Source organism: Leishmania infantum, chromosome 12 (assembly GCF_000002875.2).
Source record: "Leishmania infantum JPCM5 genome chromosome 12".
NCBI classification, from domain to species: domain Eukaryota; phylum Euglenozoa; class Kinetoplastea; order Trypanosomatida; family Trypanosomatidae; genus Leishmania; species Leishmania infantum.
The window spans coordinates 48333-71177 of NC_009396.2; the positions used below are offsets into that span (position 1 = coordinate 48333).

A 22845-nucleotide genomic window follows, 5' to 3' on the forward strand; every position below is an offset into this window, starting at 1 on the left:
CCGCTGCCCTGACCTCGTGGCAGGCGATACTTTCACTGCCATGTGCAGAGTGCATATTCCAATGACTCGTAGCGCGAGGGGGCTGTGTGCAGATACTTCTGGCCGACGTTGGGTGAAGCGCCCGACAGACCCTCTGCCCATGTGCGCATCCCTTCGCCCGTTGCCCTGCTATGCAACGTGTCACTCCTGTGTGCGAGGAGGGAGGGGGTGGGGCCATCGCCGCCCACGCCCATCTTCCATCTTCGCGAACTCCTTCCTGCTATTCTCCCGGTCTCTCATGGTTTTGTGCTGGCGCTTGCATAACCTGCGCTTGAGCAGCAGACCGCAGCTCTGGACACCGCGTTGGCGACGTAGACGACTTCGCAAAGGCTGCGAGTGCATTGTCTGTAAAATCGGTTCACAAGAGGCTTTACGGCGTGCGCGCACCCACGACGCGAGTGGAACGGACGACACAGTCACACGCGAGCGCACGCGGGCAACCTCCATCGTCATCGTTTCCTAAGTCGAAGGCGAGGACCGCGCCACCTCTGCCCCCCCCTCCCCCTCACCCGCCTCCTGTCCCTGTGGGTTTATGCAGAGTACAGCGGCCCCCTCTCCCTCTCACACGCAGACGCCAGGCAAACGGGTCATCGCACTCGTCGCTTCGCTTCACAGGTTCGGCAGCGCTACGCCCGAGCTCTGCTCACCCCCGACTCGCATCGCGTTGCCCGTGCCGCTATATTGTTTGACCTCGCTTGCTGAAGGTTTGCCTGTGCGGCGGCGGCTGTGGGGCGAGCACGAGCTCACGAGAACGAAAGACGCCATCGAGCAGCGGCAGCAACGGGCGACGACGGCAGGCACGAAACGAACGCTGCCACCTCGCCGCACGGTTGTTGGTCCGCTACGTCTGCTGTCGTTGCACGTATCCGCAACGGCTGGCCGCAGCGCTGGCCTTCTGCGTAGGTTCGCTGCTACTACTATGTACGATCGCGTTGGCATTGCCAGAGAGCGAACCCTCAACTCTGGAAGAAATCGAGCCGTATACTCACGTAGTCTACTGCGGGTCTCTGAAAGAAGGTTGTGAGCGCACGCTGAGGTCCGGGCCCAGAGGAGAGCTCTCGTCGTGACTTTGTCGAGCACGAAGCGTGAGAGGCGGCCTACAGACGCACTCAGCGGGTCGCCGCCCGCTGCGCAGAGGTGGCTGAGGCGTTTCGCACGGCCTCTTTTTGTGCCAGGGGCTCAGGGTGAGGCGTCGGGGGGCCTCAATGAGAAGCAAAGTGGCCGGGGGCGCTGTGCCCAAGGCGCAGGAGGAGGGCGTGGCTGTCTCGGCCGCCGTGCCATCAGCACCGCGGTCGTCGGTCAACAAGCGTGGCCGCCTCACTCACCACGGCAGCGTTGGCGGTGCTCTCACAGGTGTGCAGAAGGGCACCGCACCACCGCTGTCGGCGAGGCTCTATGAGGACCCCTGCACAGAGGCGCTCGACCGGCGCAACAGTTCGCCGGCGGCTCCCCACGCACGGACGTCGAACGCGACGCATGCGCGTCCTTCCAGCTCCGTGGTTCCGGGCCGGAAGACCGCTGCTGCAGCAATGAGGCAACCACCCCCGTCCCTCAGCGCAGCAGCACAGCCGTTGGGCAACGCTGCCGCCGTGGAGGAGGCAGTGGCGTGCTCAACGGATGAGCCATCCACGGGCCCGTCTGCGGTCGGTTGTGCTGTCCTCAGTGAAGCAGTCAAAAGTCGCATGAGCACCACCCACCCTGCCTTAAGACTCCCCAGCGCCGGTGTTTTCGCAGAGTCTCCAGCGGCGGCAGCGGCGCGACGGGCCTCCAGTTCGTCGACTGCGGCGCCAGTGAGACATGCTGAGGTGTTGTGTGTCGCGCTGCCGGAAATGCCCCTCCCGCAAACACCGCAAAGGGTATCTGCTGCCGGTGGTGGACGGCTGGAGCTGCGCATGCGAGGGCTGGTGGCACTTCCCTGCCTGCACCTGTCCGCAGCACCTAAGTCACCGTCGCTGGATGCGAGGCACGAGTCGACTACGTCGTCGTCCGTTCACGGAAGCGGCGATGTCGCGGCAGGGCGTCTGCACGCCGTCAGTTTTCGGCAGAACGCCATCAGCAGCCTCTCTACGCAGTCTGTTCGCGCCATGTCGACTTCGCAAGCCTCACTAATCGTGCCTCGCAGCTCCCCTCTGCAATGCTACGCGCATGTGTCCTCGCTTGACCTCACGCACAACGCGCTTACATCGATTGCCGGGATCGATGCCCTGAGGTGCCTGCGCTCGCTGCGCCTCGCGTTCAACAGACTGACTTCGCTGGCGCCGCTCTGGGCGTCGCGGTACGTAGCGCAGCTCGACGTGCTCGATGTGAGCTCGAATGCGCTGACGGAGCTGCTCTCCGCAGAGGATGTGCACGCCTTGAAAAGGCACCAGATTCGCATCGTCACGCACCCCACGCAGGCGCACAGCGCCGCCCATGGGTGCCCCAACGCCAAGTGTGGCGTGTACAAGGCGATGGGTCTGCGGGTTCTGTACGCGTCCGACAACAAATTTTGCGAAGTGCCGAGTGCGATCTACACCTTCACGCAGCTGACAGATCTGCGGCTGAGCAAGAACGTAATCGAGAGTGTGCCGGACGGCTTTCCGGTGCGGGCATGTCTGCCGCAGCTGACGCGTTTAGATTTGAGCATGAACAAGCTCCCTGCTGCCATGGTCGAGGCCGTGACAGCGCGCGCCGAAGAGGTGGCTGAGTCGCCGCTCCATCGTCGCCGCACATCCACCACATCACCGTCATTTGCACGAGTAAAAGGCTACCGCCGCGCTTCGGCTCACCGTTCTCACGGCGCCACCGATCCCTCGGCAGGTGCAAAGACTGCCGCCCTTTCTTCGTCAATCTCGAGTGCATTGAAGGCCGGGGAAGATGCCTCATCGGAGGAGGCAGGGAGTGGCGCTGTGCACGGCGCCGAGTGCAGTCGTGATATCCAGTCTCGTGTGCCAGGCGGAGCCAAAGAAAATGGCAGAGCGGCTGCGGAGGAGGGTGATGGCGTTTCTGCCGTCAATGGCTCCGGACAGCGCCGCTCATCGGCCTCTGCGGCAAAGGTGGCCGATGACGCGGAGTCGAACGGAAGTCGCGGCACTCTGCTCCAGCTGAAGGCAGATGCGGCGGTCTCACCTCAGCCGCCGACCAAAACGCGTCATGAGAGCGCCTCGGCCACAGCGTCCAGCCCGTCCACGCGGAAGGCGACCGCCTCTCTGCCGCCCACGGCGCCCGCCATCGCTACCGTATCGGCTCAGAAGTCGCAGCAGCAAGACGCCGTCCAATGCGTAGCGGAGAATGTCTACAGTATAGATCTCAGTCTGTGGGCGGCGGTGGTGCGTCGACGGCTTGAGGAGGTGCTGCGGAGATCGCCTGACAGCGACGCGAGTGGCGCACCGGGAGCTGCGTCAACGTTCTCCATGCACGAGCTGCTGGTGTCCCTCTCCGACACCCTCGGCGGAAACAGCGGCGGCGGTGGCGCGACTGCGCTGCCGCGCTATCGACGCCGTCCGGCGGCCACGGCCCGTACGATGGCGGCCCTTACGCAGTGTCTGCCGTCGTGCTCCCTGTCCTACAGCGAAGAGGCCCAAGTGCGTCGCCCGCCTCTTCTGCTGCTCACCGGCATATCCGCTGCCGTGGCGGCAGACGAGAGCGAGCTGCTCCTCTACGAGGTGTTGGCCCTTCACATTGTGCACAACTGCCTGTGCACGGCAAAGAGTGCCGCCGGTGGGGTGAGCCCGCCATACGCAGCATCCACGGCCTCCTCTCGGGCGCTTAATTCGGCTGAACTGATATTGCAGCAAGCGTGCAAATACGAGAACAGCAGCGAGCCACTCCTCCGCGCCGAAGCGCCGGCGGCCGATCGCGCGAGCGGCGGTGAACTGCCTCCGCTACGGCCAGGTAGCCCAGGAAGCGGTCGAGGTGGCGGCACTGTGCGGCAGTTGAATTTCGCTGTGCCGTTGCAAACCGTTCACGTAATTGCTTGCACAGACACTGCAGCCACCCCTCACAGCTCCGTGTCGGCCTTGTGGGCATATCTCACCTGGCGGCAGCGGTGGGAAGCCGCCGTGTCTTGCCGCCGGCTCCCAAACAAGAGCGACTACATCTGTGAGCTTGGGATGCAGGCTGCAGATAAGCATGCGTCGCACCCGCTGTCATCTGACGCTCCGTCCGTGACGTCGGAAGCGAATGGTAGCGGCACGCACGCGGCCCGGCATTGTGCGGCAGTGGTGCCCCTTTATCCCTTCGCTGCGAACTCCCCCGTCCCGCGCGCACGGGAGGAGCACTGGTTGCACGAGTACAGACCCGCGTCGTACTGCGTAGTGCCGCCTGCGTGGGAACTCCTCTACGATCTTCTCCTCCGCCCATCCGCGCTGGAAAAGACATCGCTGAAGCGGCCGCATGTACCTGCCGTTCCGCCACTGTTGGCCGGGGTGGGCAGTCGCGTGCAACACTTGCGTGGCACACCCATGTCTCTCGCATGCGTGCTGCTCTGCGCCGTCGACTATTCGGGCTGTGCTGGGGCATCGCCAATGTGTGCATCTCCGACATCACCGGTGCTGCGCTGGCCAACGCCGGGTACTGGAGGCCCTGCCGCTAGCGGCGCGGGAAACGGCACTTGCGCCATCACCGCCTCCCACGTCCCGTGTGAGGGCGTCATTCGCCGCGCTCTCCAGTGGCGCCAACACAGCCAGCAGCTGTGGAGTCATGTGGAGAGGGAAGCCAACATTGTCGCTGCGGAGCAGGTGACGTCGTGCAGCATGCCGCTGTACAGCGCTGAAGAGGTACTCCAGAGCCGGCAGGCGGCCGTTGCGGCACTGAGCTCTCCGGGGGCACACGATACTCGCCTGCGGTGCGGGCTGTTCGGGCAGAACGGCGTCTCAGAGGAGGCAGTCGAAAGCGCCGCCGCTTCTGAGGAGGGAGCGTCTCAGCCGCAGTGTCGCAGTCTTGCCTTAGCAAAACCGCTATCGCAACTGCTTAGGTCCGCCTCGAACACTGCGGCATCCTGTTCCGCAGAGCCCTGTGAGAGCAAGACCGCAACCGCCACAGATACGACCATGCGGAGCCGCGAGATTGAAGGGTGCAGCACACCCGCAGTGGCGGTTGGTGCTGATGGCGGGAGCGCGCCAGCTGCGGCAGTGGATGCTGTGGGCGGCGAGGCAGATGAGCACGGCGGCATTGAAGGACAAGACGGTGCTGACGCAGCCGCGAGATTCAACGAGGTGCGCGATGACAACACGGCTGGCAGCGCGGTGTCGGCGACGGCGACAGCAGCGCAGACCCCCGAATTGCCCGCGGAGGATGCCTGGTGGCTCTGTGAGAACTGACGAATCTGTGCCAGTGTAAGGTAGCCGTTATCATTAAGCACGAGCACATGGGTGCCTGAGCCTGCCATTCGCAATCAAAGTCAGCGCGAGCATCGGTGCTTGTGTGAAGTCGGGTCGTTGGCGTCGTTTGCCGCGGCCAACCCGTGTGCATGCCACCGGCACCTTCGTTGTCTGGGAGTTCATGGAAGGGCAGACGTGCACATCAATTTCAGGGCGCCCACCCTCCCGCAGGTGGTGCACTAAAGCGACGTGGTTTATCGCCGTGTTCGTCCGTGCCCCTCAAAGCACGACTGCCTTGTGTCTTCTGGTGCACGGTGTCCCGGCTACCTTCGCGGCGGCGAAGCGTCTCGTGCTCGCGTATGTGGGCATGCACGCCGGACTGCCTGGGCACCCGCTCCATGCGGGGTCGCCGTCAGTGCACGTCCCTTGCATTTTTCCGTCACTCTTTTCTCTCTTCAGCCTCTGTGCATGCGTACCTCTCTCGCAACGGACGGCGTGGCGGCTGCTCTAATGTTTATGCCTCCACCCAACTGCACAGTGAAACGTACATGTTTTGTGAGTGAGTCAGTTTAGCATAGTGAAGAAGACGTGTCAGGTGCAGTGCCCGCCGTCCATCTTCCAAAGTCCTCAAGTGCACACTTCCCCTGCCTTTCGTGCTCTTCCTGCGTCATCGGCGACGGCTCGAGTGCGAGGCCGCTCATTCGAGGGGACGGTCACAAGGCTAGGTCAGGGAGGGCGAAGGGGTGAGAGCACTTATCGTCTGCACCTCCGTGCAGGAACACTCAAGCCTTTGCACTCTGTCACCTACCCACACACGTCTCGCGCGAGCGGGCGCATCGTATTTTGCATGTCTTCTCTCCCCCTCCCACTCCCCATCGATTCACGACCTCCGTCACCCTGGCTGCACTCTTCCCCCCCCCCCGCCCCTACCGTGTACCGCTAATCTTGGGTGGCCTTCTCCTATATATCCCCCGTCTTGCCTTCCTCCTCGTTATTGGTTTGCTTTCGCCTTTTCGCATTCTCATTGCGCTGCGCGTGTGTGGAGGCTTGTTGCACCACCACCACGACCCCCTACTTTTGTCCTTCCCGCGGTGTCCGGCGTCCGCGCCTACCTGCGCCATGCACCAGCGGATCACGCACTATCTACAGATGGCGGCGGCGCTCCTGCTGCTGTCTCTGACGCACTATTTCGCATCCTGCTTCCTGCCCATCTCAGACTGCGACGAGACGTTCAACTTCGTTGAGCCCATCCACTACCTCCTCTACGGCTCTGGCAAGCAGACGTGGGAGATGTGCTCGCGTTTCGCGCTGCGCTCGTGGCTTTTTCTGTGGATTTACGCGTGGCGAGCAGTGCTCATCCGCGGCGCCGCCAGCCTTTCCAGCGTCCGCGTGTATTTCTACCTTCGTATTATGAACGGCTGTGCCGCCGCCCTGGCAGAGCTCTTCTTTGTGTGCAGCGTGTGGCTCGCGTTCTCTGGCAAGGCGGCGGGGGTGGCGCTGCTGCTGTTGCTCTCCAACTACCCCATCCACCACGCGGCGGTGAGCGTCTTGCCAACGAGCTTCGCGATGATATGCAACTTCGTGGTGCTCGGGTGCTGGCTGCGCACGCAGCCGTGGACGACGTACTCGCCCGCCTCGCCGTCGCGCTTTAAAGGCGGATCTACTAGGAATGCCAGGTCGGCGGCCGCGGCGCACGTTGTCCGGCTGTCGACGCCGATGCCGTCATCATCGTCGTCGGCGCCACCGCGGCACCTCTGCTGGTTCATCGGCGCTGCTCTATTCTTTAGTGCGCTTGGAATAGTGACAGGGTGGCCGTTTGCCGTCCTCATCTCCGCTCTTGTCGGTCTCGATCTACTGCTGCATTTCCCTGCACAAGCCCTCGCTTGCACGCTCGGCTCTCTTCTCGTAGTGTGCGCGGCTACTTTTCTGGCGGATGCGCGGTACTACTGTCGCTGGACGCTGAGCAGCTGGAACGTCGTCACTTACAATCTCTTCGGCAACTCAGGACGCGGCGCGGAGCTGTTCGGTGTCGAGCCCTGCTTTTTCTTTTGGAAGAACCTGTTGTTGAACTTCCACCTCATGTTCGTGGCGGTCATGCTAGCGCCTCTGGTCCTCCTGTACGCACCGCGGCGAGAGCTAGCCGCCACGTCGGCGCGCTCCGACGCGGTGAGCTCGGGAAGGCCACCTGGCGACGGCGCTGCACAAGAGTCGAACGACAGCGCCGTATCCCCCACGAACTCGCTCGTCCGCTCGCGGCTGCGGACTTCAGGCACGCACGGCAGCGCAGCGGAGCTTCACTCCTCGCTACTCGCCAATCGGCACCCTGGTGAGCAGGTGCTTGCAGCAAAAATAGGGGCTGCTGTGTCGCGCGTCTCTCGCCAGCGGGAGCTGCTCTACGTGATGCCGTTCTTCGTGTGGTTTCTCTTCTGGATGAGCATCGCGCACAAGGAGGAGCGCTTCATGTCGCCCGCCTACCCGTTCATGGTGCTGGCGGCGACAAGGACTTTGTGCCTCATGTTCTTTCCTGACGCAGCCGAAGGTCAACCGAACTCGGCAGCGGCAACGCCAAAACGCGAGAAGATCACTCCCGACGTGGTGGCGGTAACCGCGGCGGACGCCCAGGACACCGCCCTCACTTGTCAGCCGCCGCGCCGTCCTTCTCTGCCACCACAAGGGTGCCCCTCGCCCGCCTTCCTGGGGTGGCGCCACCTTGCTGGGCTGGCCTTCTTCTTGGCCTTCTTCCTCCTCTCGTACTCGCGGGCGATGGCGGTCTACGTCTTCTACAGCGGGCCGGAGCGCATGTTTTTCGACTGGTACCCTGTGCTGCAGGCGGAGGCGCAGCGGGCGTGGGAGGCGAAGCGTCAGGCAGTACGGCGGGACGCCGCAGTGCGTGGCCAAGCGTCACCGTCATCGCTGCCACCGGGCACGACGGCTCAGCAGACGCAGGAGCTGCGCGCCTACTACACCGTGTGCCTCGGGCGCGAGTGGTATCGCTTCCCCTCTTCCTTCTTCGTTGATCATCGCTGGATTCGCTACCAGTTTCTGGAAACCCACCACTTCCATGGCATGCTGCCCCTGTCCTTTGTGACTCCGCCGGCTGGGCAGGAGAGCGGGTTCTTGCGAGCGCCATCGAGCGAGGCTGCGGCTGCGACGAGCAAGTCACCGTCAACGTCATCGTCCACGACCGCCCGCGGCTCGTGCTCCTGTGGCGCCCCCGGTGTTAACGACCTGAACCAGGAGATTCCGGAGCAGTACGTGCGCTACCCTTCAGAGCAGTGCGACGCCATCTTTGATAGCCTTTCGCCTCCCAGTCATGTAAGCGCGGCGCATCACGCCACCGAACTCAAGCATCTCCAACTCGATACCGTGTTCACTCGCTCGCTGCTGAACATCAGCGCCTTGCAAGCGGTGCTGAAAGCCGGCAGGAAGACGCAACGCGTGGGAAACGATGCGTATGCTGTCCTGGATGTCGACCGGACGCCGCTCTGGTGCCGTGTCTTGTACTACCCATTCGGTGTAACGAGACGCTGCGCGGTGTGGCGGCCACTTGTGCTGAACTCCAAACCGTGACTCCCCTCTTCTCCCGTGGCGCTGCGCGCATACGTGTGAACGTGTGTGTGTGCGTGTGTGTTCCTCCGCGGCACATTAGGCGTAAGTCATGCGCGGAGTCTGGTGCTATGCCCCCCTCCCTCACCCTCAACGCGTGGCTGCCGTCACAGCGCGCAGCCCACGTCCATAAGCTCCCACAGACAGAGTGTGAGTGTTGAAGGCGGAGTGGGAGCGACGCAGAGGGCGCACGCAGTCATCAGTCGGCAACGCGCGCGCGCGTGCGTGCGTGCGTGCCAAGCCACAGCAGCATCGCAGGACAGAGAAACACAGAGAGGGGGAAGGACGAGCGGATATTGCTGTGGCTCACGCAGCGTGTGCACTCTACCACGGAGCAAGCCCATAACTGTGCGCATGCACACCCACCGCCCACGACCGACGTCTGTAGCCCTGCGGCTCACTCCTGATCCGTCGAGGGCGGAAGCGTTGGCGTCTGTCGCGCGGGTGGTAGGGAGATGCCAGTGTGGCGTCTGAGAGTGGTATGACCACATCTGTAATCCATGCAGTCGGCATCGAGGCCTCTGGCCGTTGCCGCCGACTCGGCAAGTCTGTCAACTGTGTCCTGGTGCTCCCATCCGCAAGGGCCACCGACAAGCTGAAGTGAGAGGCACACGCGATGCGCCCGTGTCGCCAGCTGCATGTGCCCCAATGCGTCGGCCCCGTGCCGACCTCCACCGCTGTAGGTCCCGTGCTGTGCGCCATGCGGAGGGAGAGCGAGTCCGTCAGAACAGCGACACTAGCTCATGTGTGTCTGCGTTGGCCCAGTCGTCTCCGTAGCAGGTTCAGCCTCAGCCTCACACGCAGCACGATCGCTCCAAGCAAGGGGGCCGCAGCCTCTTGTCCGTATACCCATGAGTATGCCGTAGAGCATCGCGGCCGCTTCTGATTGGATGGCTCTCTGCCCACAGCCCGAGAGGGAGTGATATGCGGACGCATACGCGAACGCTGTGCATGAGGAAGGTGTGTGCGCGCGGATCTCCGAAGGTTGTCGATGCCAGCAAACCCGTGTGAGAGCCGCCGAGGCATCGTGACGGTTCCGTGGTACGGCGCGCACGCTTCCCGCGCGAACTGCGCAGGGTCGCCTCCTCGCGTGAGTGCGGAGGGATGCAGGCGAGTATCTTGGTCGTGCGCGAGGAAAGAGAAACTCGATTCGGCCTGTGCGAGCGCGCCGTGGGCTCCTACGAAGGGCACACACCAACTCAACAGTGCTGGCGGTCAAACAGGTGCCGCTCCTGTGCCATGTTTCTGCACACGCGAATTCTCATCACGTGCACTGCTTCCTCACAGCTATGTCATGGCACGTGTGGACTGGTGTGTGCGCCGGTGAGTCAGAAGCGCTCAAGGCGTATGCAGTAACCGCACGCCAGTCCGCACTCCCGCCCCACCGGCGACTCACAGCCCTCTCCTTTCTCACCTTGTGCGCCGTGACATCCTGAACCACTGATGCTATCCATCTCCCCATCTGGTCTCCTCTGGCGGCCATCACCTCCGCCCGTCTCCATCCGGCGCATCTGCGCTCCCAGGGCCAGTGTCGCCCAAGAGCGTTAGGATATACTCGCTATTGCACTTTATAATGCCAGCGTCGTCGCGAGCCTTTGCACCGTCGTCCTTCGACGAGCCCAGTAGCAGTCATCTCGGCGCCTTCGCGCCCTCTCGTGTGGCGGCAGCACGCATCATACAGGCGTGGGTGCGCAGACGACGAGAGCAGCAATACGCGCATCGCCTGCTCATGTGTCTCCACGTGATGAAGGTTGCCCGCACCCCCGACGAGCCACATTGCGAGGATAGCGTGAACCCGTCCGCCTCCACCACCTTGCCGTCAGCGACGACCTCGTCGTCTTGCCCCGTCGAGCATGGTGTTCCAGATGAGGAAAGTCGCTTCACAAGACTGTACGAGGCTGTTGTGGAGTACGAGTCTGCACTGCGAGTGGAGAACTACACGCGGCGACGCCTTTTAGATGAGTGTTGCGCCACCAGCGGTGCGGCTCGGCGGGCTTCGCAAAGAACGTGTCGCATGCTGCGACAGCGACATCCGGCTCTGCGCTCGTTGTCGCCGAGCATCGAAGGCATGCGCTCTGCCGGGGCCGACCGCACTCTGGCCGCTCGGCTCCTCGCGGACTCGGCAATGCCAGCGGCAGAGAGGCTAAAGGCCTATCTCAGTCCGGCGCTCTTCGCGTGGTGGTGTGCGTCACAGGGGCCGTCCACCTCCAGTGCGCAGGTAACAGCAGCGGCACCCCTACCCACCAGCGCCGTGGCGAGCGATGTGAGACCGCAGCCCCCGCCTCCCCTGCACACAGATGAGAGCGTCGCAGAAGTGGATGAGGGTGCGCATGGCGAAGGGCTGGAGGCTCTGTACATGGACGTGATTGGCCAGGAAGGGCCGGCGAATAATCGCGAGGCCGCTGTGAACGCCTCGTACACCAGAGAGCGAGAGGCTGCGGACAGGGCTGCACTTCTCAGGGCGCAGCAGGCCACCATGGCAGGACGCCCCTGCGGCTTCGCGGCGCATGGCGGCGCTCCGTCGACAGATGTGTTACTGGGCAACGCGTCTTCGTTGCCGCCGGAGGAAGATGACATCAGTCTTGTGCTGCAGCCTGTCCTCGGCGGTGTTGCGCCGAGGCGAGGTCGCGGCATTCTGGAGCACCTGGAGTCGGAGCCGTCGGTGACGACGAGCTCCGCCACGGTCGATGAGTCATGTCTGCAAGTTGGAAGGGAGACGGCAACACGCACGTGTGCCGTGTGCGAGCTGAGCGGCGTCTTCGCAGGCCCGCACAGCAGGTGTATCAACGCGGTGGAACTGCAGGAAGAAGACGAACTGCACCCCTGTGGCACATGCGGCGCACTGGTGCACAGCTACTGCGCCTGCTCAGGTACCACTGCCGACACCCACTACTGCTGCAGCCACTGCTGCCAGGGCGGTGACACGGTGTGAGCATATCCGCTCAATGCCGCGTGGAAGCGAATAGAGAGATCGGGGGAGCGAAGAGACGCAGTGCGGCACGGGTTGTAGACTCTCCGCTGTGTGTGCGCCTTCCCTTTCGACCCGCACTCAATACTTGTGGGAGGCTCGATGTACATTATAAAGCGCTGGACGAAGGGGGGTGGAGAGGCAGGAAAATGCCGTGTGAAGAGATGAGGCACGCGGCGCGACGCACAGTGTGCAACCGCTCCTCGGTGCATGAAAAGACACAGCAACGACGAAGACGACGGGTTGGACGTCTCTGCACGCGCGTGCGGCACTACTCCCTCCGCACCCCCCCCTCTCTCTGTTGCCCGGCGTCGGCTGAGCCGCTGCCGTTGATGTACATGGTACCTTGCCCCTCTCGTGTCAGTCACTCTTCTCCGCACCCTTTTCCTTCCCCATTCGGCTCACACGCCGTACCTCCGCCGGCAGGTAACGTGTGCTTCGCGTGTGCTCGATGCACCGGCGCTGCGCGTTGAGTGGTTTAGACAGAGAGCGAACAGTGCCGTTGGTAGACATAGAGACGCCGCGCGCCCACACACACGCACAGGGACCGCCATCATCGGACATGGAAGCCTACCCATTCTCTGTTGTCTCTCCTGTTGTCTTGCTGCAGATTAGTGGTCACTGTAACAAAGAATGTCCGACGTGCTCGGGTACCTCAACGGGGTGCTGCACCGAGTTTCGGCGACGTTCATGCCGACCGAGATGGACGACGTCGCCTCATTCTTGCGCGGGGATGCGTGGGTGGTCGCAACGGCGGCTTCCGCGTCGGCTCAGCAGACAGCACAGACATCCTCCACAGCAGCAACCGACTTGTCGCCCGGGGCCGCAAGGCCGACTACGGTTTGTTACCCTCTTGGTGCAACACGCTGGGGTCACTTCATCCCGCTCGGTATTGCAGGCACCACACTAGTCTCCGCCGCCACCTCCGGAAGCCGAGCGGTGCTGCTCAATTTCTTCGAGAGTAACGGATTCGAGCAGGTGTTCACCGTGAGTCTCGTGCCGACCGAGCAGCAGCAGCAGCAGTCGAACGTGCATCTGGCGGCACCAGGGACGATGGAAGCTGCGAGTAGCTCTGGGGGCGCCGCCCTCTCTCGCGATGGTCACCGTCACGCGGACCTCTGGCGCGCCCAATGGCATTCTTCCTTCTCGCCCAGCGGCACTGGCGATACAGCCGCCTTTCGTAAACGGGCTCGGTCTAATGCAGTCTCGTCTGCGGTCATCGACGTGTCGCTGGACAGTCGCTATAGCACTACGGCAGAGGCAGCGCGGCAGGCGTGCATGGCTGCTGCGCGTCGCTGGTTCGAGGGGGTCGAGGAGAGGGCTCTGCTGGACGCCGATGAGGTGAGAGAGGGCGGAGATGGAGGTGCGCGGCGCAAGCACAAAACGTATCTTCGGCGTCTGCTTTTGATAGTGCGGTGCTGTACAGACAACCGTGTGGCGTTCTCCACCCGTGGTGGTGCCACTGGCGCGGCGCAGGCGTCATTGTCGGGCACAAGCCGCCGGCACCGCCGCGGCGAAGACCCTCTATACCTGCTGCTGCATGACCTCGCAGCTCTCACGACATTATACGAGGTGCGGCTGGCTTCCACGTGCTGCGTGGCGCGGCCTGCGGTGCTGCTGCTGCCAGAAGACGACAGCTACGGCGGCTCCATGCTGAGGCAGCAGCTCCGGGAGGAAGTGGGACACCGGTACTGGGTTGAGCTTTTCTTGCAGTCGGATGGCGCATCGAGTGGCGTTCCCGCGCGCCATGGTGAAGCTGGCGCGGCGGACGCTGGCCGAGGAGCACGGAAAGGTGACGGGTGGAGAGCAACGCTGATCGGCTGCAGCAGCGGTGCGAGTGTCGCACCTGGTGGGCTGGGTAGCGTCTTGCGACAGCGGCAGCACGAGCAGACCGAGACGCCGCTCGAGCGGGGCTGCCGCCTGGCGGCACAGTGGGGTGTTCTGGACCTGCCAGCGGCAACGCGAAGCGAGCCGCAAAACACGGGAGGTGAGGCGTTCAGGTACTCTGTAGCGAGCGCATCCCCTTCTGTGGGCGTTCTTGGTGGTGGTAGTGCTTCGGAGCAGACGCCGTCATCTATTGCAGGCGGCCCTCAACCTACGGGGCGCGTCTCTGCTCAGCAACAGGAAGAGGGGCTGCGCCGCCACGCGTCCTGCTTTTTCCTGCGCCCCAGCAACGCACCGCTGTGCGTCTTCTTGATGGAGGCACTGCGCCGCTTTCCGGTGCTTGTTCGGCCAGCTGTGTTGCAGCACTGGCAGTCCACCTGGACCGCACGTCACTCCTTGATGGACGTGTTGCTTGCCTTCCACACAGCCCTCTGCCCCTTCGTGCTGTCCTCATCCTCTGCCGGGGTTACCGCCGCATGTCAAGCGCCGCCTTCGCCGTCGTGGATGAAGGGCGGACCGCCTTTTCCGGCCTCCACGATGCTGCAGGACACCGTGGACCTCCTGGATGCCTTGCTGTGCGCCGCCTTCGCTCTCGCTGAGGAGCGCGATGCCGCACAGCCGCTGTCTGTCAACGACTTCGTCATCGAGCAAGCAACCCTGTTCCTTCTTTTCTACGAGGCGCTTGTGCATCAACGCGAGGGTCGACTGCGTCGTATCCCCGGCGTGGTGCGCGTCCTCCTCGGGCTCTCGGACCGGTGTGCTAGTGCCGCAGCGGAGAGCTGCGCCGCTGACGAGGCTGCCGCATGTTTGCCGCGTGGTGGAGCCACGGCGAACGAGAAGGTTCATCATGCGGTGCGCCATCTCCTTCCGTTTGCGCCGCTGAATCTCTTTTACGAGCGAGTCGCGCAGCTGGCGGCCGCCTCACGCAAAGGGCATGACAGCCGACGTGAGGTGCAGCCGTACCCGATGAACTCGATCGCGCTACCCATCCGCCGCATGTCCCTTGCACCGCAACTGCAGCACAGCACGTTGCTTGCGCTGTTACCGCTCGGTGAGTCGCTGCGGGAGCTGCAGGGGGTAGCGGCGCGGGTGTGGCAGGAGGAGCTCCCCGCGTGCTGGCAGCGTGTCGTCGCAGCCGTGGGCACGCGTGATGGCCACCCAAGAGCGCACCCCTCCTCTGCAGCGCTGCGGGGGACCAATGACGACGCCGGCGCCTCTGCACCCACTCAACTCAGTGTAGAGAACTTCTATCATCCTCTGGTGCCACACGCTGTTCGAGTGCTGTACCTCCTCACTGCACACGCCCTGCGTGCGCCGACCGAAGCGGCGAAGCAAGTGCCGCTTGTGCAGCTGCAGATGATCTGCCAGTTGTCTGACGAGCAGCTGCTCCTCGTGCTCAAGGAGCTGCAGGTCGCGGGGCTGGCGAGTACAAATCTCAAAACAAAGTCAGCGCGAACGCTGCTTGACACGGTGTGATGAGCAACGAAAAGGCGGAGCGCGAGAGAGTGGAGCGGTGCGGGGCGCGGCGGTGCTGCGTTGGACGCAGGAGAGGACCTTTACGCGCCAGCTCTCACCCCCCCCCTCCTCCTCCTCCCCTCACCTCTGCATTCGCTTGTGCCTCTACCGCAGAGTTATCGGTGTGCGCTTCGGCGCCCTTGGCGGACATGAACGCGCTACCAAAAAGTGAACGGCACAGGGAAAAGACGTGCGGAGTGGGGGAGGGGGCGGTGTTAGAGTGCTGTGGGTGATGACCTAACACCGCTCACCTATAGCATCAGCCCAGGGAGGCCCCGTACGGCACCTCTGTTGGCCAGCAGCGCAGCATATGGGCGTCTGTGTTTTGTGTGTGTGTGTGTGTTGTTCTATGCAGCGGCATCACTGCTGAAGTCGTCGCTGTAGTTCCTCCCCGCTCATTGTCTTCTCTATCCCTCCCTCTATGCACGTGTTACGACGGAAAAGACAAGCCCAGCTGGGTTCGTGCTATCGGATGCGCAGCTGTTGGCAGTTGTAGCTGTTCCCGTCTCTGGAGTTACGTGAGCGTTATCGGAAGGCACCCCTGCGGCAGCGCGCTCCGCCCGCCCCACCTCCTCCGACTCCATGTCCTTTCCTCTGTGCTCCATGGGCTACTCATAACGGTCTGCCCGCACGCGCGGCTTTGCTTCGCCTTCCGTTCCACTCATGTCCCCGACACGCTTTTTCCGTTGCTGCTGCGCGCGCTCATGCACCTGGGTGGCTGCTGTGGGGAACTGTGTTAGAGTTGCCTTCTTGTCCGTCTTGTGACTCCGCCGCACACCAGCCGGTCTTTGCGGAGGGTGACAGTGGTGGAGACACGCGCACGCAGAGAGAAGGTGTGCGAAGCAGACCAGGTCGTAGGGACAACACACGGAATTTGGTACACACACACACACACACGAACACGCACGTTAACGCCTCGTGAGCCGGAGTGATCGAGGACATGGTCAAGCTACATCAAAAGCACGCGTCTGCTGTAGCGACAGACGCGCAGGCGGAGAGCGACGCCACCGCGATGCACCAGGGCCCGGTGCCGCCGCCGCCTCCCGAAGAATTGGTCCCTGATGCAGGCCCCAGTGCTGCTGAGGTCCCGCTGGGCGATCCGGTCGAGTTCATACTTGACCGAGTCGACTCCATCGAGCGATGGCGATCGACAGTCGCGCGTCTGAACCTGGCGCAGCTGGGCGTTTCCCTGGTGCGCGGTGTACTGCGACGCGGTCGCTATTCGACGCCGCCGATGCGCGTTTTCGATGCCGCAGAGAAAACAGCGCCGGCAACGGATGCGGCAGAGGCTGAGGAGCCCGTCCAGTCGTTTTATCCATCGCAGCCGGTGCCACCGTGGCTGTGTCCCCACACGTCGTTCGAGATCAGGCAGGTGGCTACGCAGGTGGCCGAGCAAGATGAAGCTGCACAGACTCTCGTGAGGGGCGTTGCCTCTCCAGCGCCCGGGCAGGCAACACATCGCCCGCCCAATCACCACCGTCGCGCACATCCCTCCATGCAGCCCAGCGTTGCTCGGCGCGCGCTCGTGCAGACGGCCAGCCGCGCCTCTGTGCCGCTTTATATGGGTATGCTGATCGCATTCATTGGACACGGTGTTGCGTCCATGTACAATGCAGACACAGCGACAGGCCTGCTCGGTGCGAGTGACGCGGCGGCAGGGCGATCCGTCCAGACACCGGCGCCCACGCCTGGTGCCGTCGCCGGGCGCTTGCCCACGTCTAGCCGTCATCTGCACTTCACCACCGAGATGACCAGCGCACTCCACGAGGTTCACCGTGCAGCGGCTGAGGTGATTTGCATGGTCGATCACGAGTCGAAGGAGATGCACGCGCTCGCAACAGCCGCACTCCAGTCGGCTGGAAAAGCGACAGCGTATCGGACGGACGAGGATGAGCAGGTGCAGGACATGCGCCACGCGCAGCTCGGTCGATCATGTCGTCACCTTAGCCGCATCGTGGCAAATCTCTACTCTCTTGTGTCCCTCCTGGACTTCTTTGCAGTGGAGAGTGCGTCCTTGCCGACGCCGACGCCAAGCACCGCGGCAGCGAGTGGTGCAGGTCACTCGAACATGAGCAGCGCCAACGTCGGCTTCCTATCGACATCCTCTGCTTCGGAGGCCGCGGCGGTAGCGATGGAGAAGCGCGGCGCTCAGACAACCACTGTGGCGCCGTACACAGACAGCAGTACTCCAAATGCCACACCGATGCCCTCCGCCATGAAGAAACATGTCGCCAACGGGGCGGCCCCCGCGCACCCCTATACGACGGAGCGCTTCCATAAGCTCTTCGATGCATCTGGCCACTTGCCGCAGAGCGTGTGGAGGGTGTTCTCCGCCGTCGCCACCACATTGAGCCAGTTCGCAGTGTCCTGGTCCCTCACAACGGGTGATGCGCAGAGTCGGCAAGCATTCAACAGTGCAGCGTGCGTGATACTCGGCGAGGATCAGCGCTGCCTGCTGCTGCAGCTGCATCGGCTGTGTGCGCGCTTTATCGTGCTGCGCCACCGAGTGTACGCGCTGCACCCCGTCAACTCTCTGCACTTCAAGGTGAAGCAGATGCTGGAGTGGAGCGGTCTCCTCAACGCCGACGTGCCGGATGCGTGGTCGTACAACAATGGCGACATTGACCGATGCGACTTACACTCTGATCGACTGCACAGCACCTACGCGCGCGGCCTTCGGTGGAGCGTCAACTCGAGCAACAAGATGGCGCTTCAAGCGGCGGTTGCGTGTCCGTACACGGCCGCGGCGCGCGACTCAGCGCTGCGTCGGATGAAGGAGTCGAGCGCGTTTTCTCCAGGCGGCAGCGCCGTCGCTGGCGGGGGGGGCGTCAACACTGCGAGCGATGGCGGTGCATCGGCCCCGCTCTCTCTGCTCACCTCGCTCGCCTCTGCCGGGGCAAACGGCGGTGCCAACGCCGCCTTCGCCGGGCTTTTGGCAGCGCCGTTGTCATCGGCATCTGCGGCGCCGGAGCAGAGTTCCAGCGTGGCTGCACTATCCCAGCGCTCCGTCGTGCCGGGCTACGTTGGGCTGCGGAACAATGGTAACATGTGCTTCCTCAACAGCGTTGTACAGCTTCTCGGCAGCGCTGCGCTGTTCCGCGACGATCTCACGGCACGATTGCAGGATGCTGTCTTCTGCAACTCGGCACACGCCGATCACCGGGCTCCTGCAGCCGCGCATGCGGAGAATGCCCATGCGATGGCGGCTCCCTTTGCCAAGTATGGATGTCGCCTCGCCATGGCGCTTCTTCTCGGTGAGATGCAGTGGCGTGGGTCGCATCGACACAGTCGCCTCCCGGTGTTGCCGGACTACCTCATCCCACATCTGCCCCCGCCGTTCGATGACCATCGACAGCACGACGCCTCGGAGTTCTGGCACGCACTAATGGACAAACTGGACGCGCCGAACCAGCCCGGGGGGGCGGTGGTGGCGCGATGGTTTAGCGGGCGAACGGCGACGACGATGACGTGCGTCACCTGCCAGCACACGCGTCTGCACACCGACACCTTCTGGGATCTCTCGATCCCACTCCTGCGCGCTACCTCGCCCCCCTCCGTACCAGCGTCCGTGGGAGGCGGCGCGCCGACGCCACCTTGGGCACCGGTGGCCGCGGCTGGCCGGCCGGTGAGCCAAGTAGAGGTGCAGCACTTTGCCCGCGCCACCGCCGTGACCACCACCTACGCGAGCTCGCCAGCATCCGACTTTCCAGCCAACGCGTCGACCACGGCAGATGCGTCTGCGGAGCTGGAAGCGGCGGAGCGCGCAGAAGAGGAGGCAGCAGAGAGGGTCAACAACAAAGCAGCGCTGAACCAGCGCCCCATCGTGCCCAGCAGTGTAGCCGAGCCGTACTCAACCACACCGCTGCCGTCCTCGATGGTGGCGGCCGACGAGGTACCCAAGACGCTGCAGCACCTGCTGCTCCATGTGCTGCACCCGACTCTCAACAAGGAGCTCTTGCATGGCAGCAACGCCCTCGACTGCGAGCACTGCGGCCGACGCACCGACACAGAGCTCACGACACGCCTTGTCGCCGAGGTCGAAAGGGAGGCTGAGGTAGGGGTCGATACGGCAGCAGCAGGTGCGCCGGAAGAATGCTTAGGCGCCGTGCAGGAAGCGCGCGTCTCTTCTGGCGGCAGCGCCGCTGCAGCCGCGTGGGAAAGTCTCGTTGAAGGCGAGCCGCCCACACCCTGCGCAGCGGATGAACGAGCGTCGCCACATGGGGAGTCGAAGTGCGTGGAGCACGACTTGGCGCTGTCGCACTCTCTCACCGACACGGCGGCCGGAGGTGGTCTGCCATACTACCTCGCTGTTCAGCTGAACCGCTTCGCGTACCGGCGCGCCACACAGACCTACGAGAAGGTCACCGATGGCGTGCCTCTCAATGAGGTTATCGTTGTCCCGGTGTGCCCCGAGATCACAGAGCCAAAAGACGGAGCAGCATCCCCGGCCGATTCGCAGGAGTTCAACGCACAGACTGCGATGCCCAACGAGGAGGATGGCGACGCCAATACGCAGCGTGAAGACGACGGCCGTCACGGTGGCCCCTCCACTCGAACTCCGACGGCACCGCGCTCTGCAGCGCCAGCGCTTCCGGTGTGGGTCGCGTACCTTCTGCGGTCAATCATCATCCACAGCGGCTCCACGCCTAGCAGCGGCCACTACTTCGTCCTTACGCGCCGCCTCGCAGCGGTGCCGGCGTACACGAACGTCAATGAAAGCAGCCACGACGAAGACGGCGAGTACAATGCCAGCGCTGCTGCTGACGTGTCATCCATGCGCGCGTACGTGAAGGGTCTGGGGGCTGCCCTAACGGCTTGCCTGGGCGCCGAGCGTCACTTCTCCTACGCGGAACTTGTGCAGCCAACGGCGGGCGCGGAAGGCGAGGGCTGGTCGGCGTGTGCCGATGTGGAGGGCGCAGGGCCAAAGTCGCAGGGCAGGCCCGCTGTCGCTTCCCTTTCGAGGGGCACAGCGGAGACGGTGCAGTCGCCGGCGCTTTCTCCACCACCAACTCTTCCAACGGCCGCTGTGTCCGTGAGTGGCGACCGCCTGTACGAGAACTGGGTGATGCTGAACGACTCCAGCGTGCAGACCGTTGAGCCGGACACAATGCGCCACCTCCTGCACGGGCGCGGCGGCGGTGTCTACTCTGCCTCGGAGACGCCGTACATTATCTTGTACGAGAAGTTGCCTTTGGCCTCCGAAGGGACGGCGGTGCGCGACGCTCTGCTAGAGGATGAGGAGGCGACAGATAAGCGCGTGGCTGGTGCTGCGCTGTGGGAGACCCACCATGCTTCGGTAGGCGCTTCCGGCGTCACCTCCGCCGGTGACACGAGCAGCAAGCCGGTTCAGTTTGCCCGTGAAGTGCTACAGATCTTTAACGCGCGGCTGAAGGATGAGGTCGCGCACAACGCCGCTCTCAGCGAGGCGCCACGAACGGCAGATGGGCATGGCTTCACCTCCACAAAAAGCAGCGAAGCAAGCTCGCGGCCTACGCCGGTGGGAACGGTGGTACATCAGGGGTCGTCTGCCACGGCTTGGAGAACCATTGTCGCCCGGTCATCGTGGTCTCGCGCGACCGGTGTTGGCGACGCAGCTCGTGCAGCAGCAGTCAAGGCCTCCCTCATTGATGCGAGCAAGGTCATACCAACATGCTTTAAGGGCACCGGCAGCGTTGGTCGTCCTTCGGCGTCGCACCGGCCGCGTCGGCTAATGTCCACGGTCAAGTACGCCAAACTCCCCCGCAGCAAGCGCTACAACGGCAATCTCAACCGTCACAGCACACAGGAGCACCGCCATCGTGGCGGCACGGCCGCACGCAGCTCAAGTGGCAGCGGCGCAGGCTCAGACGCCGATGACGAGCAGGACGAGCCTCGCAGCTAGCAGTGGAGAGTGCCCATGCTGCCACGCACGCGCCGGTGAGCCGCACGTGCACGTGCGTGTGCGGTTGGGGGAGGGGAGGGGGGCGACCACCGGCGTACAAGGTTTACGTTTTTTTTTGTGCCTGTTCTCAGTGATGCACATCGAACATGAAATGCCGACGAGAAGGCAGGTGCGAGGCGGGGGAGGGGGAGGGGCACGCACGCGAGGCTAATACACGAGATGGAGGTTGGTGCCTTGGGTATCGTTACGGAGCCACTCTCTCTTCGACTGGTCCGGCTCTACACAGTCACGCGGGAGCATGTCGTGTTGTTGCTGGCCAGAACCACACATGCGAATGTGCCGCGCATGAAGCGATAGTCTCTCTTCACCTGAATGCTCATCTAAGCCCCGCCCGGCCTCCTTTTTCTCTCTCTCTCGCTATCCTGTCCTCCTCCTGCGTGACCGCCCATGCTCGCCACTGGAGATCGGCTCGTTCCTTGCATGTTTCTTCTGTCCTCGCCACCCCTCCCTCGATGATGCCGGGGCGCCTAACCGTCGTGTCACAGGGCCCGGCACCCCGCTCTTCGATGTCGACGGAGATAGGCGGGAAGAGATGCATTACGAGCCGATCGCACGGCGCACGCGTGCGACGCATGCGGCATTGCATCTCCTCCATCCGACCGTGCGAGCCGATGAGGTGCAGGCGCCGGAAGTGTGACGCGAGCACCCCCGAAGGGCCGCGCCGTGTCCTCCAGGCTCCAGTGGGGAGAGCCTCCAAGTCATATTCTAGGATGCCGCAGCTGGAGGCAGCTCAGGGCGGAGCATGGCACACAGGCAGGGTGCAGGGTCTTCGAGGGCCCAGCCCTGAGGCTGCCCAGCATCGTCCCTGAGCTCATCCGGCATATCACCATGGCCATCCCCTATCACCCGCGCGACAGACGTCGGTCGTGGGCGGTGGGTGTGCATGCGCACAGTTATGGGCTTGCTCCGTGGTAGAGTGCACACGCTGCGTGAGCCACAGCAATATCCGCTCGTCCTTCCCCCTCTCTGTGTTTCTCTGTCCTGCGATGCTGCTGTGGCTTGGCACGCACGCACGCACGCGCGCGCGCGTTGCCGACTGATGACTGCGTGCGCCCTCTGCGTCGCTCCCACTCCGCCTTCAACACTCACGCGCTTTTCCTTCCTCGTCTTCTCTTTGCCATCGCACGCATACACATGCTGGCCCGGCCAGAGGTTCGCAAGCGGGTAGTGTCGATCTCCTCTGTCTCTCACGTGAGGAAGTGCGGGACGCTTCACGGACAGTGGAGACCTACACACCGACATAGGAAAACACAATCTGACAGCCGCACGTACACGACTTCGGCTTCTTTCGCCCTCACGTGCGGGTTTCCTGTCGTCACGTAGCTCACAAAATTCAGCCCCGGCACTCCGTGTTTCATCCTCCGCGCCTGCGCTCCGTCTTCTGCGTACACGTCGTTCACGCGCCCACCCATACGCACGCGGCTCATATACGCGTCGCCTCGTGGGCTCCTCTTGCCGGCGTCGAAACCTTCGTTCGCTGTGCTCTCGCCTTCCCCCCATCGACCTCTTCTTCGCGCATCTTTTAAAAGTGGAGGGCGTTGCACACGTTTGTGTGCGTGCTTGTGTGCTTGTGTGTGATCTCTCGCTGTTTT

The 22845-nt window shown here is 63.5% G+C and overlaps 5 protein-coding genes across 5 annotated transcripts; all 5 read left to right on the plus strand.

The window, feature by feature from the left end:
• Window positions 1–1244: 1244 nt before the first annotated feature.
• LINJ.12.0018 (putative leucine-rich repeat protein) lies at window positions 1245–5339 on the plus strand (the record flags this gene model as incomplete). The annotated part of the gene is made up of 1 exon (XM_001463913.2): window positions 1245–5339. One exon carries the CDS (start codon window positions 1245–1247, stop codon window positions 5337–5339), a length of 4095 nt encoding a protein of 1364 aa, XP_001463950.2.
• Window positions 5340–6458: 1119 nt separating this feature from the next.
• ALG9 (putative Alg9-like mannosyltransferase) lies at window positions 6459–8909 on the plus strand (the record flags this gene model as incomplete). The annotated part of the gene is made up of 1 exon (XM_003392209.1): window positions 6459–8909. The coding sequence occupies one exon, from the start codon at window positions 6459–6461 to the stop codon at window positions 8907–8909; it is 2451 nt and encodes an 816-aa protein (XP_003392257.1).
• A 1765-nt stretch (window positions 8910–10674) lies between these two features.
• LINJ.12.0150 (hypothetical protein, unknown function) lies at window positions 10675–11877 on the plus strand (the record flags this gene model as incomplete). Its single annotated transcript, XM_003392210.1, has 1 exon — window positions 10675–11877. The coding sequence occupies one exon, from the start codon at window positions 10675–10677 to the stop codon at window positions 11875–11877; it is 1203 nt and encodes a 400-aa protein (XP_003392258.1).
• Window positions 11878–12546: 669 nt separating this feature from the next.
• On the plus strand, window positions 12547–15273 carry LINJ.12.0160 (conserved hypothetical protein; the record flags this gene model as incomplete). The annotated part of the gene is made up of 1 exon (XM_003392211.1): window positions 12547–15273. The coding sequence occupies one exon, from the start codon at window positions 12547–12549 to the stop codon at window positions 15271–15273; it is 2727 nt and encodes a 908-aa protein (XP_003392259.1).
• Window positions 15274–16252: 979 nt separating this feature from the next.
• Window positions 16253–21193, plus strand: LINJ.12.0170 (putative cysteine peptidase, Clan CA, family C19; the record flags this gene model as incomplete). Its single annotated transcript, XM_003392212.1, has 1 exon — window positions 16253–21193. The coding sequence occupies one exon, from the start codon at window positions 16253–16255 to the stop codon at window positions 21191–21193; it is 4941 nt and encodes a 1646-aa protein (XP_003392260.1).
• Between the last annotated feature and the right edge of the window lie 1652 nt (window positions 21194–22845).